The following is a 19,873-nucleotide window of genomic DNA, read 5'->3' as shown; positions in this document are numbered from 1 at the left end:
GTGTGTTTGATTGCGTGATTGATTGTGCACGTGTGGGTCGCGTGACTACCACACTACAACCGGATGGTTGAAATTGATCTGGCAAAACAATGGCCGTATCCTCATAAACGTCTCTGTAAAGCATCCAGGAACACGTGTTGCTTTATATTCTCTAGTCTAAATCACTGAGCTGCTTCATATGGGAGCACTACTTTCATTTACATGGATATAGGGTTTTCTCTCTCTATCTCTCTTTCTCCCCTCCCCTCTCTCTCTCTCCCTCCCTCCCTCTCTCGCTCCGTCTCCCTCCCTCTCTCGCTCCGTCTCTCTCTCTCTCTCTCTCTCTCTCTCTCTCTCTGTGTGTGTTTGTGATGGGGAACTGTTTTCCATCCTCCATCTCATTCACTCATCAGGCTAGCTCATACTTTCTAAACACATTGTCAAGGGTGTAGATATCTGTTATTGTAATATAGATGGGTTTTATTGGGTTCAATGTTTATCTCTGATATGTTAGTAAATTTGATTTCTTCCATCTGGATGCTTTGCCTATGATGTTAGGGCGTGATGGCTGTGTGTGCCAGAGTGTTTGTGTGTGTGTGTGTGTGTGTGTGTGTGTGTGTGTGTGTGTGTGTGCGTGTGCGTGTGTGTGTGCGTGTGCGTGTGTGTGCGTGTGTGTGTGTTCATTCCATCTCTCACCTGCAGAAGACCCCCATGCCATCCAGTAGGTAGCACTGGCCTCCGTTGAAGCAGTAGCTGGGCAGTGTGTCGCAGGGGGAGCGGCAGGTTCCATTCTGCTTCACGTAGCCCTGGCGGCAGCCACCGGCTCCGTCTGAGCCATCCACGGGTAACGCTGGAGGGGCTGCCGCAGGGCCCTCTGGAGCAGCAGCAGCACCTCCACTGGGCAGCCTCTTGTCTGGGGTGAAGGAGCCGGAACCTGGGGGAGCCCTGGGCCTGGAGCGCGATGGAGGCCCGGCAGTTAGCCTCAAGTCGTCATCCCCATCCAAGGTATCAGTAGTGGTGCTGTAGGAGTACTCATCAGGGGTGGGCGACGCACCGTCTTCGTACGGCGTGAGGTAGTCGTAGTTGGGTGGCACGGCCCAGGAAGTGGGGTCGCCACCCTGGAGCTCGTGGGCCAAAGAGGAGGGAGAGGGCGGGGCTAGGTCCAGGCCGCGGCCGCGAGAGGCGGGGTCGAAGAAGTCCACCGTGAGGACGTCCGGGCGGGAGGGGTTAGCAGCGGCGGGTGGAGGGGCAGTGGTGGTGGCCAGGTCGGCTACTCCTTCTTGGAAGTGGCGGTCCAGGTCGAAGACGTTGTCTCTGGCGTTCAGCCACGGTGGGTCGGTGTGCTCCTCTTCATCCTCCGTGCCACGGGGGTTGCTAGGCAGCAGGAGCTCTGTCTCTGCTGAGTCAGGGCTGATCCTGGGCGGGGCCACCACCTCCTCCTCGGCTGGCAACACCCCTTCTCCCAGCATGCCGCTGCTTTGCTCCTCCTCGGAGCGGGGCATGTGGCCGGGCCTCTGGGTCACTGTGACGATGGGGCTGACTGAGCTGCTGATCCAGGTCACCTTGGTAACGACATCATTCACTTTGGCCGCTTCTTCGACCTTACTGGGCAGGGATGTCACATTGGCTGTGGTGTCCAACTCAGTGACATTGGCCCCCAGAGTGTTCCCTGCAAACATACAATAAAACAATGCTGTCAGGGCCATGAGTGAATATCCTTTAATCAATCTGTCCACTTAATGTCATTCATAATAAAAAACACGGACACAAGAACTAGACCTAATATAAGCGGCAGAGACACAGATGTAGGATCTCAATTGGAGCCAGTTTCCTATGGCATGAAAATAATCCGGCAGCAACAAGAAATGTGAATTATTATGTGCATTAGAATGAATCAACTTTTTTTGTAGGAGTTGATACATTTTTCATTAGGGCAAGTCAAGTCTGACATTTTTTAAGTGGAAATTACAAACCTTAGAATCCTTTTTAAATCTCAGATACACTACACGTTTGCATTTCCTGCTGTGCAGGAAAATTCTCAGCAACAAAAGAGTGATCAAATGAACATCCTACATCTGTAGTAAACAAACACCAACTGAACAAACTATGAGATGACCAGTGACTTTCTTGCATTGAGGCTTCAGCCAAAAATCCACACACGAGTTGTGTCAGCTATTGAATGATTGAACATATCGTGACTCAAGTCCCTAGTCATTGGGCGGTATCTGTCTCCCAAACTGGCTCAACAGTCCAGCATTACCCTGAAGCTAAAATGCAAAACAAATTAAACCAAGATGGACTTGCCATATACTTATCCACTGGTAAATGACTTCAGCCAAGTGTAGCTCCTTATTCCTCTCCTAAAGCAGCTTTGGCGAACCCCATGGATTATGTGTAATAATTGACTAATGTACTTGAATGGCAAGGAGCTGGGATTAGGGATTATGGTTTGGGGTTTAGGGTCTCCGGGGCTCCCTGTGGGAGGTGGAGTGATCTGGAGGGGAGACGGTCATATGGCATCTTCAGCCTGCAGTCTCACAGAGAGCAGAGCTGAGAGAAACACAGGGAGACACATTACTTTAACCAGACACACATGTAGTTCAGTGAAAAAGTGTTGGACTTACTTGTCAGTAAGAGAGACCAACATGTTTTCTTTCTCAGAAATGCCATCATCATATTTAATAAGCGCTATGCCATTTGTGACGTGATGTCTCGGTTTCACCGTGAAAACAAAGAAGAAGAACCTTCACACCCACGCGAACCATTATCTCATATGAAACAATAGAACTATTTCTTCATTAAACGTGGTGCGTGACAACCAAAGAACTCACAAAGCTTCAACAAAACCAGTTGCTGTTGTACTAGAATTATTAATAGGAAATATACAGTGGGCCTATAGAGTATTACATTACTAAGCAGATAAAGGTTGTTAATGGGTGTCGTCATGTTAGTATTATGGTAGCAGCCAGGTGGAATCCTGGGCTTTTTACTGCTGTAGTCAGAGAAACAGAGGCTTTCAAAAAGAGGATGAATTTTGAGTTAATCCATCCACCAGATAGACTCGCACTGCTGTTAAAGACATCATCTGACATTCTGAGCAGCGCTGCTTTGGCCAAAACCACTATGGCATGCACACTTACACACATAATCAGGGAATATACTTAAAGGAATATACTGCACACACACACAGACGCACACACACACGGACACACACGCATACACACACACACAGAGACGCACGGACAAACACACACACACACACACACAGACGCACACACACACGGACACACACACATACACACACACACAGAGACGCACGGACAAACACACACACACACACACACACACACACACACACACACACACACACACAGTCATTCCCTCATTAAGTGATCAACTCTACAGAGAACAGAACAGGCTAGCTAACTCTGTGTGAGTAGTCCCCAGGGGAGCAGGCTACTCAACAGACAGCTCCCTCTGACGGTAAAGAGACACTTTAGTCACACTTCTGTATTTGTTCAGCTCTAACAATTACTCAGTCAGTTTGTGTATTTTATAGTTGTACGTCTGGAAAACAAACAGAGACAGAAAGTAACGTTCCAAAGACAAGGTCTGTCTCATTGTTTCTGGCAAAATGGCCAAACAGTAACATGAGTCTATGTTTCCTGTTGTTTTCACAATCAACAACTAAACGTCCCTTTTTCAGGACCCTGTCTTTCAAAGATAATTTCTAAAAAATCCAAATGTCTTCACAGATCTTCATTGTAAAGGGTTTAAACACTGTTTCCCATGATTGTTCAATGAACCATAAACAATTAATGAACATGCACCTGTGGAACGGTCGTTAGGACACTAACAGCTTACAGACGATAGGCAATTAAGGTCACAGTTATTAAAACTTCGGACACTAAAGAGGCCTTTCTGCTGACTGAAAAACACCAAAAGAAAGATGCCCAGTGTCCCTGCTCATCTGCGTGAACGTGCCTTAGGCATGCTGCAAGAAGGCATGAGTAATGTAGATGTGGCCAGGGCAATAAATTGAAATGTCCGTACTGTGAGACGCCTAAGACTGCGCTACAGGGAGACAGGATGGGCAGCTGATCGTCCTCGCAGTGGCAGACCACGTGTAACAACATCTGCACAGGATCGGTACATCCGAACATCACACCTGCGGGACAGGTACAGGATGGCAACAACAACTGCCCGAGTTACACCAGGAACACACAATCCCTCCATCAGTGCTCAGACTGTCTGTAATAGGTTGAGGCTGGACTGAGGGCTTGTAGGCCTGTTGTAAGGCAGGTCCTCACCAGACATCACCGGCAACAACGTCCCCTATGGGCACAAACCACCGTCGCTGGACCAGACAGGACTGGCAAAAAGTGCTCTTCACTGACGAGTCGCGGTCTTGTCTCACCAGGGGTAATGGTTAGATTTGCGTTGATCTTCGAAGGAATGAGCGTTACACCGAGGCCTGTACTCTGGAGCTGGATCGATTTGGAGGTGGAGGGTCGGTCATGGTCTGGGGCGGTATGTGACAGGATCATCGGACTGAGCTTGTTGTCATTGCAGGCAATCTCAACGCTGTGCGTTACAGGGAAGACATCATCCTCCCTCATGTGGTACCCTTCCTGCAGGCTCATCCTGACATGACCCTCCAGCATGACAATGCCACCAGCCATACTGCTCGTTCTGTGCATTATTTCCTGCAAGACAGGAATGTCAGTATTCTGCCATGCCAGTGAAAAGCCCGGATCTCAATCCCATTGAGCACGTCTGGGACCTGATGGATTGGAGGGTGAGGGCTAGGGCCATTCCCCCCAGAAATGTCCAGGAACTTGCAGGTGCCTTGGTGGAAGAGTGGGGTAACATCTCACAGCAAGAACTGGCAAATCTGGTGCCGTCCATAAGGAGGAGATGCACTGCAGTACTTAATGCAGCTGGTGACCACGCCAGATACTGACTGTTTCTTTTGATTTTGACCCCCCCTTTGTTCAGGGACACATTGTTCCATTTCTGTTAGTCACATGTCTGTGGAACTTGTTCAGTTTATGTCTCAGTTGTTGAATCTTGTTATGTTCATACAAATATTTACACATGTTAAGTTTGCTGAACATAAACGCAGTTGACAGTGAGAGGACGTTTCTTTTTTTGCTGTGCTTATAACAGTATCATTCAAAGTATGGTCAGTGGTGTGGCCTAACAGCCTTAGAAATATTTTTGTGATACATGGCTGTCATTTATGTGCAGTATAAATGTCTAGATTTCATGGGATGTCGGGTTTGTCAGGGTTATTAAGTTAGGAATACTGGAGTTGTACTGCATTGGGCATCAACTCTTTCATCAATTAAAACATTCCATACATGTGGTTCTCTCTTCTAAAATGTCATATAATCACTATATAAGCAATGTCATATCATGGAGAATCATAGGCTGTCCAAAATTTGAATCTTCAAGTGATTACTTCAAGGTAAAAATAAATCATCTTCAAAGGATTCTTAAAACCTTTTACTGCAGTGGGCTAAATCAGGGTCACACAGAGTGTTTCTTGGTAGTCTTAACCAAATCTACTTTCAAAAAAGTATACACCTCACGGTTATGTGCTTAAAGAAACGAAAACACCTGAAAACTGTCAGATATAGAGTTGAAATATATTACATTTGAGTTTGCATACCAATATAACACTGTATATACTATATATCACAGAAGACTGAAATATAACAAAACCATTTGACATAGAAACACCGGATTTTTATAAATAACGTTAATTAATTATGAAATTACTAAAAATATGAATACCATTCCACCCATGAGGCCACTAGGGGGCAATTTGTTCATTTGACTGCATTATTAATTACTTAACACCGTAGACACACACACACACACACACACTCTCTCAACCCCTTCCGTTTCTCTCTGTCTCTCGCTCTCTCTAGGGAGGACACCAGTGGTGCTCTTGAAGAGCCACTCTATTGGAGGCAGCAGTGTGTCTGTCTGCCAGGGAGAAATTACTGATTCTCTAAAGTGAGTTTCAATTAAAAATGCATCCTCACATAGAGTCTTGTTAACCTAATTGGATTAACAAGGAGACTTTTGACAGGTCGCTGATTTCGCTGGGCACCACCGGCCAGGACTAGGGTTGTAAAATTCCGTGAACTCTTCATAAATTCCCTGGTTTTCCAGAAATTCTGGTTGGAGATTTCCAGATTCCGGGAATCCTGCAACCGGAATATCGGGAAAACCAGGGCATTTAATGAAAGTTCACGGGATTTTGCAGCCTTAGCCAGGACCCATAGATAGAGAACCACTGTGAACAGCAGATCCATATCTCCCACTAGTACACAGCTATCTATCTCCTCATCACCTGACCAGGCCACAAATAAAGGCTTTTGATTCAATAAGGAGAACTGAAGTTTAGTCCTAGACACTTCTGCTCACATGCAGGGAGAGTGGGCCGGCCCGTATATGTGTGGCTGTTTCTGAAGTCAAACTAGAACACATTAAGTTGCTTACGCCATTGTTGGAGTTACTTGAGTTGAGGTTTCCATTGAAAGACTTGTACACACCAGAGACAAATAGCAGTCTCATTCTCTTTCAACAATGTGAAGACACTGATTTGATTTATCCCGTTGCAAGGCGAGACTATTAATACCAGGCCAAAAATACTTCATATTGCGTTTGAGACTGTTTGTGATCAAGCAAAGTTTTAGGAGATCAGAGAATACAAAACCTGCATGTAATTATCTAAAAAAAGCGAGTGATCAAAAATGCAATGTAATTTAACGCTTAACTTGAGGTGGGCCTACAGAGGCAAAACTATTGTGTAGCTCATGGATTGATATCAAAGGGAGACTTGTGTGAGATAGAGGTAGGTGACTTACCTATTCAGTATGAGTAACCATACATCCTGAACATCAACCCAATCCCAGCCAACAAGATACACTGTGCCCACTATGACACAGAGTCTGTTAACAAGGCTGTGGTATACGGGATGCCCAATAAAATGGACATTAGATCCACAGGTCCAGCAGGGTGGCAGCCTGGCATGATGCCACAATGGCCTGAATGGGGATTGCCAAGGCATTGCCAGGGTAGGGTCAGGTCCCTGTTTAGACCTGGTCTTCTCACCGTCCCCGGCCTCCACCACTGATTGTCCCCCTGGCCCAGATGGAATCAGGCTCACAGGGGCCACAGCAGACCCCCGGGCCTAGGGCTGTCGGAGAGCGGTGTGTGGCAGCCTGGGAGGATGGGGGGGGATAAAGTGGTCTTTGTGCTCCACTTTCAGACGGGACAGTCAGACAATGTTACATAAGGAACCCCCTCACCCTTTAAAGGGTATTCTGAGGTGTTTGGGGGGTATGGAGGGGTTGGGGTAGGTTCCAGCCCCTGTTGCGGAGGGCGTGGGTGGCGGTAATGAGAGATATTTGGCATTGCCAGGGGCAACAGGGTTGATGTTGGCTATCTGCCAAGTCTTTTGTTTCCTGGTTAGTTGGGATGCGTTGCCTACCTCCAAATGAAACAGGGGATTGTGATTGGCTATGACAGACAGTAAAGAGGACGGTGATTGTTTGTGACAGATTTTTAGCTCCCAGACAGTTGACACCGACAGAAGGATATAGGGGTGAAGGGTCAATGGTCAGGGTGGCCAGAGCAGTGAGATAAAGTGGGAAAGGGGGGAGGGAAAGAGGGAGGGAGAGAGAGAGAGGGAGGGAAAGAGAGGGGGAAAATGGAGGGAAAGTGGGAGGGAGGGAAAGAGGGAGGGAAAGAGAGGGAGGGAAAGAGAGGGGGAAAAGGGAGGGAAAGAGAGAAGGAAAATGGGAGGGAACGAGAGGGAGGGAAAATGGGAGGGAAAGAGAGGGAGGGAAAAGGGTGAAAAAGATAAGCAGACGAAATGGCAGTTAGGTGAGCATGAGAGAGAGAGATGAACAGCAAAGGATGATAGTCAAGTGAAAAGGATTGTGAGGTTGTGTGTGAGAGAGTGAGTGTGACTGATCACTCGTTTCCATTGATTTTATAGTGAGCTCCCTCTAAACAATCCTCAAGAGAGGACCTTCATACTGTGTATAGACACACACATACACACATGTGTGCACGTATAACACACACACACACTATTTAACTATTATGAATAATGCATGAACCTTTTTCTCTTTACTCAATACCATTCATTATTATCGATGAAAGTGGATATGCATGAGTCTGCACTCAGCAGACTAACACCCCTGCACTGATTTCCACCTACCACTCTCTCAATCTCTCTCTCTCCTTCTCTCTCTCTATACCTTCCTCCCTCCATCACGTTAAACCTTTCATTTCTGTGCTCAACAGGTGGCAGGCTGGAGGAGGGCTGTGTTGCCATGGCAACGGTCTTGCCCTCACTGTGCAGAGAGAGAGTTGATGCAGCGTTGCTAACCTAACAGATCTGCACACAAACACACGCATGCACGCACACACTACAAGGACAAAATGCTAATACTCACATTTCCAGACATAAATATTAATTGCGTAAGAACAAAGGGTGTGTGTGCAGGTGTGTAGCTTACATAACACTTGAAGTTTGTGTGTGCCTGGTTGTGTGTATGCATGTGTGTTATCAAAATGCAGAACAGGGAGCCTGTCCTCTCTCAGCATGCCCCTCCGGTGTCCATACTCTCCTCCATAACCTTCCTGCTTCCTCCTGATTGGTTTAAGCCAGCGGTTCCCAACCAGAGGTAATAGGAACCCTGAGGTACTTGGCCTATCCATAGGGGGCACTTGAGACTCATGATACCATAAAATGCACACGAGGGGGTACCACAGGGATCCTCCAGGCAGAGCTAAATTCAGTTGGTGCTATACAGTAACTAAACAAGGTTGGGAACCACTGATTTAAGTGATTAGCCTAATTAAAAATCAAGGATTCGATAAACTCCCAGCTTTCAAAGGCATCCAGGGATCACACAGTCCACATTAATCCAGCTATCAGTAATCTTATTATCCATTTTATGCTTGTTTTTCCTTTAGTTCTTTCTTGGGCTGGTTCAGCTGAAGGGTCAGGTCAGTGTCAGTGTAGTGGATGTCTTGATTAATATATAATAACATATGCCATTTAGCAGATGCGTTCATCCAAAGTGTCTTACAGTAACGCATGCATACATTTTACATATGGGTGGTCCAGGGAATGGAACCCACGGTCCTCGTGTTGCAAGCACTGTGCTCTACCAACGGAGCTACAGAGGACCACCTCTTTGACAGGGGGAGGTGGGGGAATGAATACTAATAGGACAGGGCTCAACTATGGACGCCCGTCTCGGTGATGTAAAACGCTCCGCTCGCATTGCAGAGCACGGTTCGCTTTGTGGAGGAGACTAGATGTGCGCTGACACATTAGGAGGCGCGTGCACTGACATGAACTCGCTGACACGCACACAGACTACTAGAACGTGCAAGAACACAAAGATACACACTTATTCTTAACACTATCACAACCTATGGGAATGCTCACACACACGTTTAAACGGCTGGCCAGGTCAAGCCAACCGACACCTATGTTAATGGTCCCCTGCTGGCAACTGGAGGCAGAACCTTGGAGCAGGGGGGTGCAGGGAGGTGCAGGGGGGATCAGGGGGGTGAAGGTGGTAGGACAGAGAGAACGGGATAACACTATTGTGTCTTCTCTGCTTCTCCCCGTGCTTCTCCTCCTCTGATGAGATGCAAGGTCACTCCACAATCCCCCTGAAGCAACACAGAGAGGAGCTGCCTAAAGCGGGTTTCATGTTACACATGCAGAGGCGTCTTTGCGCGGAGCACGCCATTGTTTGAGATGGAGGGAGGTGGATTGCAGATGTTCTACCAAGCAGCATGTGAGGTGCACGGGGTTGAGGTACACGGGGTTGAGGTACTCCTAATGATTGAAGAGAGAGAGAGAGAGAGAGGTAGAGAGAGAGAGAGAGATAGGGAGAGAGAGATAGGGAGGGAGAGAGAGGTAGAGAGAGAGAGAGGTAGAGAGAGATAGGGAGGGAGAGAGAGAGAGGGAGAGAGAGAGAGGTAGTGAGAGAGGTAGGGAGAGAGAGAGAGAGAGAGAGATGTAGAGAGAGAGAGAGAGAGAGGTAGAGAGAGAGAGAGAGAGAGAGGTAGAGAGAGAGAGAGAGAGAGGGAGGGAGAGAGAGGTAGGGAGAGAGAGAGAGAGAGAGAGAGAGAGGTAGAGCGAGAGAGAGAGGTAGAGCGAGAGAGAGAGAGAGAGAGAGAGAGAGAGAGAGGTAGAGAGAGAGAGAGAGAGAGAGAGAGAGAGGTAGAGAGAGAGAGGTAGAGCGAGAGAGGGAGAGAGAGAGGTAGAGAGAGAGAGAGGTAGAGCGAGAGAGAGAGAAAGAGAGGTGGAGAGAGAGGGGTAGAGCGAGAGAGCGAGGTAGAGCAAGATAGGGAGAGAGAGAGAGAGAGAGGTAGAGAGAGAGAGAGGTAGAGTGAGAGAGGGAGAAAGAGATGTGCACTATTTCTCCAATTTACTTTATATTGATTTTAAAATGACTGTTATGATCAAAATGTGTGTTTTTTCTTAAACTGCTATATAAAAGGCTGGGGGGGATTTGGCTTGAAGATTAACACACTGCGTTTCAAAGATAATCTGTCCGCGGCAGATGTGTGTCAGCAGGCCAGAGGAGAGCAGAGGAAAGGAGGGAGAGGCAGGCAGGAGGGAGAGGCAGGCAGGCAGGCAGGAGGGAGAGGCAGACAGGCAGGCAGGCGGGCTGGGAGGCCGACCTTCCCAGAGTCCATCATTCCCAGAGTCCATCACCATGCTGGCCCCAGGGACATAAATCCTGGAAATGTGTCCAAACCCGCTCACACATATGTCCAAACCCGCTCACACAGTCATCATTCTGAATGGGGGAGGAGAGATGCCTCTACGTCCCTCACCCCCTAACCATCTCTTCACTTCGGAAGACTGAAAATGGCACCAAGAAGAGGTGCCCTGTCCCTAACAACTGGCATTGTTAGGGACACCATTCTTTGGGCACCACAGTGTTCACAGTAGAAGGAGCAGGTGGTGCCACTGCCACAGCCCACCGGTGACGCAAGAAAATGAATAAAAGCCTAGTTCACAAATTTTGTGGAACTAATGTTTTTAATTGTATTTTTATCAGAGGGTGCTGCACCCTCAGCACACCTACTTTCCTGCAGCTATGATTGTATATATTTGGCAAGGCTGACGTTATATAATATATTCACCCATTTAATCCGGACATTGTTTAAGCATGTCTTGGCGCATTGGTACCGTCTTCAGTGCCCTGTTGCTGGGCGGTGATGGGCATAAACGGATCCTCTTTTTGCCGGTTGGACAATAGTGCACCAACCCGGACCAGAGACGCGCCAGGGAGATTCCAGTCTCCAGAGGCTACACAGACTGACATATGGATAAATAAATATAGCCTATCATCCCATCCTTCCGCAGACTACATTGCCTGTAGAGTACCAATTCACGCTCCCCCCATTCCTACAATCACTGGGCATCATCCTCCCATCCAAGCAGAAGTGGCCAAACATCAAATCTAATGGTAATGGCGACCGCGTAAGGAAATTGAAATAAAATGAATCAACTAGATTAGGTACCCTATATCCCCATGATGTCATATTGATTCTATCCCTGGGCTATTCATATCCAACAACATTATTCATATGTAAGAAGTGCTGTGATTCAGCATGAGACAATGAGGATAAAGAGTTTTCAGTGTCTTTTCATGTTTTCTATAAAAGCCATGGCGCGCTGTATCAGAATGTCCGTTCAAATTGGTTGATGAATAATGCAACAGAGACTCCGACCGTAATCCTGCCTTTGTGTCGCCTGGCTCCATCACTGCCATAGTGACAGCAGCAGCCTAGGGGGAGCAGTCCTAGCGCATCGGCTCGCCACTATTACCCGGTAACACCGATAGAGAGTGGGTCATTGCTGAAAGGCAATTGTGCCATCCGGCTCTCCAAAAACCAATACAACCTCCATGCATTTGCCACTCTTTGGAATTGACACATTGCCCGACAATAACCCACCCAGAATGTCATATCATAACCCAAATAAAATATTGGTTTGCGTCCTGGGTAAAGATAACCTATGGTGCAGTGCTTAATTAATGACACTATTCTGAGAGTGAGCGCATGACCAGTCGGCTCTAGTCTACAATAGAAGGCTCACTGGTCCCCTTTGTTGGACTGACTCTCTATGCAAGTGTTTTGTCACTGGTTTCACGGTGGTCAGCCTATCACACGCATGCGAGGGAAAACAAAGAGACAACCCATGCTTTCTTGTGAGTCAAAAATGAAATTATTTCTTACCATGTACAAAGAGGGGAATCAAGTGTAGAACCAGAATGCTTGACAGCAGCAGTAGCCTCCAGCATCCCGTGCAAAACCTCGCTTCCTTTCCGTTCATGCTTGCGTGAGATAATGGCCAGAAAATCTGATGAAAATCCCTCTCAAAATGAAGTGTTCAAAATTGTATTAATCCGAATAGTAAATCTTTTGATTTGATTTGTGCCCCCTATCCACGTTAGACTCCCGCCTCCCTGCGCTTCTCCATAGTAACTTCGTCTTGAGTGGTGTGCTTGTATTTACTTCTCCCGCTTCTTCAATTAACCACAGTTCAATCGTTCAAGGCCCCGTCGCCACCGAATATCGGCCAGACGGAGACCTCGCACAGCCAAGGATGGACGTTCCGTACTGGAGCTGAGTTGAGCGCAAGCGAAAGCTGCGGCTCCGTTTGTTTTTGATTAGAGCGATGGCACTTCACCATAGGACGACTGGGAACGCTCCGCGGAATGTGATGCGATCGGCACTGTTCTCACCATCTGGGAAGGGAAAAGGATTGTTGCTGCCCCCCTCCTCCGGTCTCCTACTCCTACCCCTCCTCTTCCCAAGGCTTTTTTCCTTTCAATAATTTGGACCAATTTGCTATTCAACTGAGACTTGGATCTTGCCAGTGCACACACTCAGCTCCGCGCTTCAGCAGCCTTTTAAACACAATTTATAAACGGAGACTTAAAATAAAAATGATAATACTTCTGCGTGAGCGTGCAGGCGTGTGCTTATTTTCCACTGTCAAATGTTTCAAGCATTTCCCTGAAGAGATTGATGCTTTGGCCAAATGTTTGAATAAATAAAGTTAAAAATAAATAATGGGTTTTAAGCACTGTGGTCAAACTATTCGGTGCATGGGCCACATGCCACATAACAGTTGGATGAGAGGGAGATTTAAAGTAAAGTAGTGTTTTTAATGCTTTAGAAACAACATGTTTTGGTTAATTGTGTGTTAAGATAAAGAAACAAACAGCAGAGACAGGGTGGGGTGTGAGAGACATTGGGATGCAGTGATGAATGCATGAGGGCCCAGGGTACTGACGGTAGGGTTCCTACATTCTTTCACAAGCTACCAGCTCTCACAGCCTCAGGTCAGAATTAGGCTACATGTTCATCCATGTTTCTCAAATGTCAAATTTCGAAGTTCTTCCAAACGTGAAATTTCAAGGTGTTTAAGGTTTAGTTTAGGCATTAACTCTGGATTTTTATGGTTAGGATTTAGTTTAGGCATTACATCCAAATTCTTAAGATTAGGCATTAACTCCGAATGAATAGGCTTAAAACAATAGCATCAAAAACGTTCTATTGCTGGATTCCAACATGCAATCTTTGGAATCAGAGGCAGATGCTTGAAGCTATTTAACAATGCTCACTGTTGCCCCTAGTGGGCGTTTTACACTTCATCTCCCAACGTTCTCAGACATGGATGGACTTAGAATACTGACTTATATCACGAGTGACCTAGCTGGCCACAAGACCATGCAGGAAGACCATGGAGGAAGAGGGGAAGAAGCCCCGGCAACAGGCTTTTATGTTGTGTGTGTGCGTGTTTTTGTGGGCGTGTGAATGCTTGGCTGCACGCGCACGTGTGTGTGTTAATTGTGGAAAGTAATTAAAGTAGAAATGCAGTGTGAAACAAATGAATAATTGACTGTCCTATTTCAAATGAGACTTTTCAACGTTTTCACGTAGGCAGGGTTCGGCTAAATTAAGGATGGTACTCACACATCCTACCTCTCCAACACACCTGACCTGACCTGAAGATGATCGCTTTGCTTTCTTGTGAGGGCTCTGTGTGTGTGTATATGTGTGTGGTCATGCCCTGCAGACTGCCTCAAGCAGTCTGCAGCCCCCCTGCCTACCAATACTCCTCTTTGGGGGAGCAGACAAACAGACATACAGTACAGTACCTTCAGACACAGGGCTGGTGGCCACTCATTCTCCCCTCAATGAACTTTGCTAAGATCTTGAAATCATCTATCAGAGCTCTCCTTCACCAACTGTTCTCAAAGTCTGCAGTCCCCATGCTTTTAAAAAACATTATACAGAGACATTGTTAGTATCCTCTATGTCCTGAGTGACTATGTATATAGTAACATTTGAGATGGGATCGATTGAGTCAGAGCGACTTGACTTTCACTACCCTCTCTACTCACCCGACAACCCCCTTTATTTTCCCTTAAGAAATGCACCCATCCGGAGCTGAATCAGCCATTTGGCTATGTGTGAGTCAGGTTGATGGGTTAGATGAGGGGATTTCCCCAATGCCCAAATAGACCCCCCTAAACCACCTCACCCCAGATCTGTCTCTGGGCGTCATATACTCATTTTGGGTTAATACCTCTTACAGCTATCATGTCTGCTCTAACCAGGACTGTTGTTATGAAAGCCTCACCAATCGGTTTAATTTTGAACACGGGGCCGTCAACAATGTTGGGATTAGACAATAATCCTCACTCTCCTCTCCCCAAAAATATGTCTGACCCCCCACCTCAGGGGAACAATTATTATCCGGTTCTGGTGACACAGGGGTACTGGGTGCAGGCAGGCATGCATGCACACAATAACAAAACAAACAATGTAACAATTAGGCAGTTTCTCAGACACCCTGGGGCAAGACTGAGGTCATCTTAGGTCAGACTGGAAAGGTGGGAGGTTCAAAGGTCATACCTATCCATCTAACAATCAAAAAAAGACTGGGACATAATGGATTTTCCCCTCTGATTCCCTTTCTCTTCAGTGTTCTAGGAACACCTCCCTTTAGCTCTGTTGTTGGAATGTTCTCAGAATGTTTCTAAAGCTATTGTAGATTATACCGTTGACAGACATCAGACCGTTATCTCTAACCTTTATCTAAGAAACACTGCAAGATGTTTGCTGTGTGGGTAACATATCCTGTCTCAGGTATGAACATGATAAAGTAAGATTGGAGAAGAGTTTAACAGATGACCCACATTACTTTATATAATTACTAATAATATCTCATTATGGTTTCATTATTACAGCTGTGTGGAAGATAGTGCTAATGAGGCCAGACAATGACCTTTTAGGCTGCTTCGCTTCTGAATTCCAGCTACTGTATACATGCCCAGTGAAAACGCTCATGTGGGAGTTTGAGACAGAGGGAGAGACAGTGTTCGTGTGGGAGGTGTCTGTGTGTGTGTGTGTGTGTGTGTGCACATACTCGTAGTTGTGTGTGTGGTGTGGCATGAGGTCTTTATCAATGAATGGAGAAGAGTCTCAGTGGTTATTTTTCCTGGATGAAATACATGGTTGAGACATGTATACTCGGATGGACAGACACACACAGATTCTATTGTATAGATCCACTTCCAGTCCAGTTAAAACCCATACTGCCACAGCCTTCCCTTTTTCTCCATCCCTCTTTGTTCTCCTCCTCCCACCTACTCCTTCGCCATCTGAGCAGTGCTTCTATTCCTAGTGCCGGGTTGGGCTTTGGGAAACACAAGCTGACGTGCTGCTAACCAGAGCAGAACTAAACTGTTTGTGCCCCCCTTTTAAAACAAACTCCCATCCCCAAATCCCCCCCCCCCTTTTAAAACAAACTCCCATCCTCAAAACCCCTCCCTCTTTGTTTAAACCCCAAACATAGCACGTTCAACAGGCCACCAATTATCCAAACCATCGTCCCCCCTCCATACATACTGTACGTAAGCTTCAGCCTCACCCGTTCCAGTCACCCTCCCCCCCCCCCTCCTCTCCCTCTCTGCACCCAGCAGCAACACCTTCCTCATCCTTCTCTCTCTCTCTCTTCCTCCCTCCTTCGGCAGAAAAGCTTCAGTAATTTGCACAAGCATTTGTTACTATGTACATAGCCAAGGCAACCACCCACTCACAGGCTCCAGAAACTAAGATGGGAGTATAAAAGAATGGTCTAATGCACAGATGGAAACCCACATCCACACACACACGCACCACACACACACACACACATTAACAAACATACTTCTCTTTTTTTCTTTGTAAACCAGACATTTCCTGGACCAGTTTTCCTCTCTGCAAATTTACCAGTGTCAAAATAAAGCACAACCTGGCACGTGTCAATATTTGATCGCCTCTCATACGTCAATTCCAGTAAACCATTGAGATCAATTTAGCAACATTGGCTCCAATGAGACTGGTGGATGTTTGGCTCATGGAAATGGCACAAGACTAATCTCGGCAGGAACCAGTTAGCCGAGGCCAATGACCAATATGAGAGTTGAGAGGGACTGGCGACTCATGACTCCACCATTCCTAATTCTACAGACTCCATGATGACATAGTAAGTCAGTAAATACAAGGTTCATGAATAAACAAGACATGACAGTGTCATCAACAGCAGACACATACACTTTGATAGTATCACGCTGCATTTTTGTACTTTCATTATATCACATCGTCAACGTGGGCCGTGGATATAGATGACAATCCAAGCCACTGGAGCCTACTGTCCAGCCACTGGAGCCTACTGTCCAGCCACTGGAGCCTACTGTCGAGCCACTGGAGCCTACTGTCCAGCCACTGGAGCCTACTGTCGAGCCACTGGAGCCTACTGTCGAGCCACTGGAGCCTACTGTCGAGCCACTGGAGCCTACTGTCCAGCCACTGGAGCCTACTGTCCAGCCACTGGAGCCTACTGTCCAGCCACTGGAGCCTACTGTCCAGCCACTGGAGCCTACTGTCGAGCCACTGGAGCCTACTGTCGAGCCACTGGAGCCTACTGTCGAGCCACTGGAGCCTACTGTCCAGCCACTGGAGCCTACTGTCCAGCCACTGAAGCCTACTGTCGAACCACTGGAGCCTACTGTCGAGCCACTGGAGCCTACTGTCGAGCCACTGGGGCCTACTGTCCAGCCACTGGAGCCTACTGTCGAGCCACTGGAGCCTACTGTCCAGCCACTGGAGCCTACTGTCCAGCCACTGGAGCCTACTGTCGAACCACTGGAGCCTACTGTCCAGCCACTGGAGCCTACTGTCGAGCCACTGGGGCCTACTGTCCAGCCACTGGAGCCTACTGTCGAGCCACTGGAGCCTACTGTCGAGCCACTGGAGCCTACTGTTGAGCCACTGGAGCCTACTGTCCAGCCACTGGAGCCTACTGTCCAGCCACTGGAGCCTACTGTCGAGCCACTGGAGCCTACTGTCCAGCCACTGGAGCCTACTGTCGAACCACTGGAGCCTACTGTCGAGCCACTGGAGCCTACTGTCGAGCCACTGGGGATTTCTTCTTGCATAATTTGAAGTTTGAGACAGTGACAGACAAAATGGATGCAGGTAATGAGGGAGATGGAGCGAAACGGAATGTTTATGTATCCGTCGGCCAAGACGCAATGAGGCGTGGAAACACAGGTCATAATAGCTCAAGTGTGTGTGTGTGTGTGTGTGTGAGGAGATGGAGAGAGAACGAGAGAGAGCTCTATTGTCATTGTCCCCTCATGTGTTCACAGCTAATGCGTTCTCATCAAATACCCAGCAGAAAGATGACAGAACTGCAGGAATCCATGCGGGGGCTGCCAGAGTTGCTTTGCCCATTAGGAAGCACTGAAACCTCTTGTCTACAGCACTTTTACAGCCTATGACTGGGATAATTAGCTAAGTACTGCTCAGCAATAGCTTTCACTCAATCAGTCGAGCGGAAGAACAGAATCGGAGCAATTGAAAGGAACATTTGGTATCCCTGTGTACAACTAAAAGCATGGTAAGTGAGGCTGATTGTGTGTGTGTGTGTGATGCTACTTTATGCATGAGTCATCCATTGCCAGTGTTTACATTGCAACAGTACAATCGAATGGTATCTAAATGTCATTTCAAGGTAGTTCACACTGGCTTTCGTCAGTTCCGTTTACATGTCAAAGGTCACTTCATAGGGGAGAAGGGATAGATGGGCGACTGCAGTACAAAGACTGACATGTAAAATAAAAAGCTTGCTTGACCATTTCCCTCCAAAAATACAGTAAATATTGAGTAATAACTGAGAAACGTTGGGCAATACTACCATAAATTAATATGGTCTGATACCTGCGTTGGAGTGATGAAAACAATGAGAATGTCTGTGAGGAGAGAGGGTTGGTGGGTGAAGGAGAGGAGTTAAGGAGAGGTTTGCATACGTCGCTCCTTTCCCCATCACCCCCTCTGGCAGTGTGAACCGCTGCCCTACTTTAACATCCTCCATCTTTAATAAACCCCTCGCTCACATCCCCCTCAGCGCTTACAGTATGAGACATCAACCTGTCAGACAGGAGCACAACACACACACTTGTCTTACTGCAAAAGCTGATGTGTGGTGAAGTCTCCGGCATAAAATGGCTGCCGTGCACCACCCACCTAAGTGGATGCTATGTATTAGTTGTGGATGGAGTTAACCATACACAATGTGAAGTGCTTGACGCATGGTGAAAGCACTATTTCAATGCAGTCCGTGATTATTATCATTATAGCACTAAGCCACTGTTCTTTGACACTAACCTGTGTGATGGATTGCCCATGGCGCTCCTTGCTCTAGTACTATACAGTGAAAGAATGTCGCCATGGCAACATCCTCCGTGAAAGGGCAAGGACCCTCTGTGCGTCAGATAGAGATGGAACCTACCTGTTACACAGGCACAGGCGTACGCACGCTGCTAAAAAAAAAACAGATGGTGTTACTCACACAGGCTGGCATTATTTGCTTCATTCTCCCTACATTTGCATTGCGCTGGAAATATGTTTTCAATGGCACAGAGCATCTATTGCAGCCACACACAGAAACTGGGAACATTTTGCCTAGGTTTGTATGCATTATGGTTAAGGAGGACACTTCTATCCTCTTCTTCTCAATGCCCTATTCATAGACCTGTTTAAGGCCTGTCAAAACAAATCACTTCATATTCATGAATCTGTTTATGGATGATACTTATGCATCTGTTTATGTTTACAGCCACTAAATCAAGCACATAGGGCTGGACTATTGGCCCGAAGGGAAGGATGAAATTGACACACTGTTGCCATTACTGGTAAGCAAGACAGCTGGGCTGATGCTAAAAACAGTTTGACACAATAGCAGCATGTTAGGCTACTTCAATTACTAAGGGTACTCGATCAGTAGCCTAAGCAACCAAAGCGAGGAACAGGAAGATGGGACTGCAGAGGGAGCAGAGAAGAAAAATAAAATGTTGAAAATCAAGGTGAAGGTAAAATGAGGAGAATGAACATCAAGGGGGAAATCAGAGGAGAGAAGGGGAGCGTGAAGGAGAGCTATGCTTGAGTTGTGAAGAGTAAAGCTCATTGGCAGTGGCAGAATCGGCACAGCTGTGGGAGGGCAGAGGGAGACACTGTGTCAATTATGAAACATCTCATCTCAACTCATTCAGGGAGCAGCTAGTCTCTATCCCCGTGCCCATCAGCAGCACACTCTCTCGCTGCGTCTATCTCTACCACTCACTCAGCTGGGGAAGAGGAGGGAGAATGTATGGAGGACCGGGAGGTTGATCCCCTTGTCTTCTTTCCTCTGTGACCACTGGTAAACACAAGGACTGGATAGGTGTCCTGTCTTTTATACTAGACCAAAATGTAAACTCAACATATACCAATT

The 19,873-nt window shown here is 47.0% G+C and overlaps 1 protein-coding gene across 11 annotated transcripts in view; it reads right to left on the bottom strand.

Moving 5' to 3' along the window:
• LOC110514420 (chondroitin sulfate proteoglycan 5) overlaps nt 1-13,064 on the bottom strand; it is a 50,700-nt gene extending 37,636 nt beyond the window's left edge. For 8 of the 11 annotated variants that reach the window (XM_090229017.1, XM_090229015.1, XM_036972424.2 and 5 more), the window contains exons 1-2: nt 12,280-12,993; nt 676-1,648 (exon numbers count right to left, since the gene is read on the bottom strand). In XM_090229017.1, the coding sequence (XP_090085143.1) occupies nt 676-1,648; nt 12,280-12,376 (1,070 nt within the window). In that variant the 5' untranslated portion in view covers nt 12,377-12,993. Of the gene's footprint in view, nt 1-675; nt 1,649-12,279 lie in introns of all 11 variants that reach the window. The other 3 variants (XM_036972428.2, XM_036972425.2, XM_036972427.2) reach the window with 3 other exon arrangements.
• Between the last annotated feature and the right edge of the window lie 6,809 nt (nt 13,065-19,873).

Source organism: Oncorhynchus mykiss, chromosome 3 (genome assembly GCF_057628025.1).
Source record: "Oncorhynchus mykiss isolate SJ-2025 chromosome 3, ASM5762802v1, whole genome shotgun sequence".
NCBI lineage: Eukaryota > Metazoa > Chordata > Actinopteri > Salmoniformes > Salmonidae > Oncorhynchus > Oncorhynchus mykiss.
This window is presented reverse-complemented; position numbering and strand designations above follow the sequence as displayed.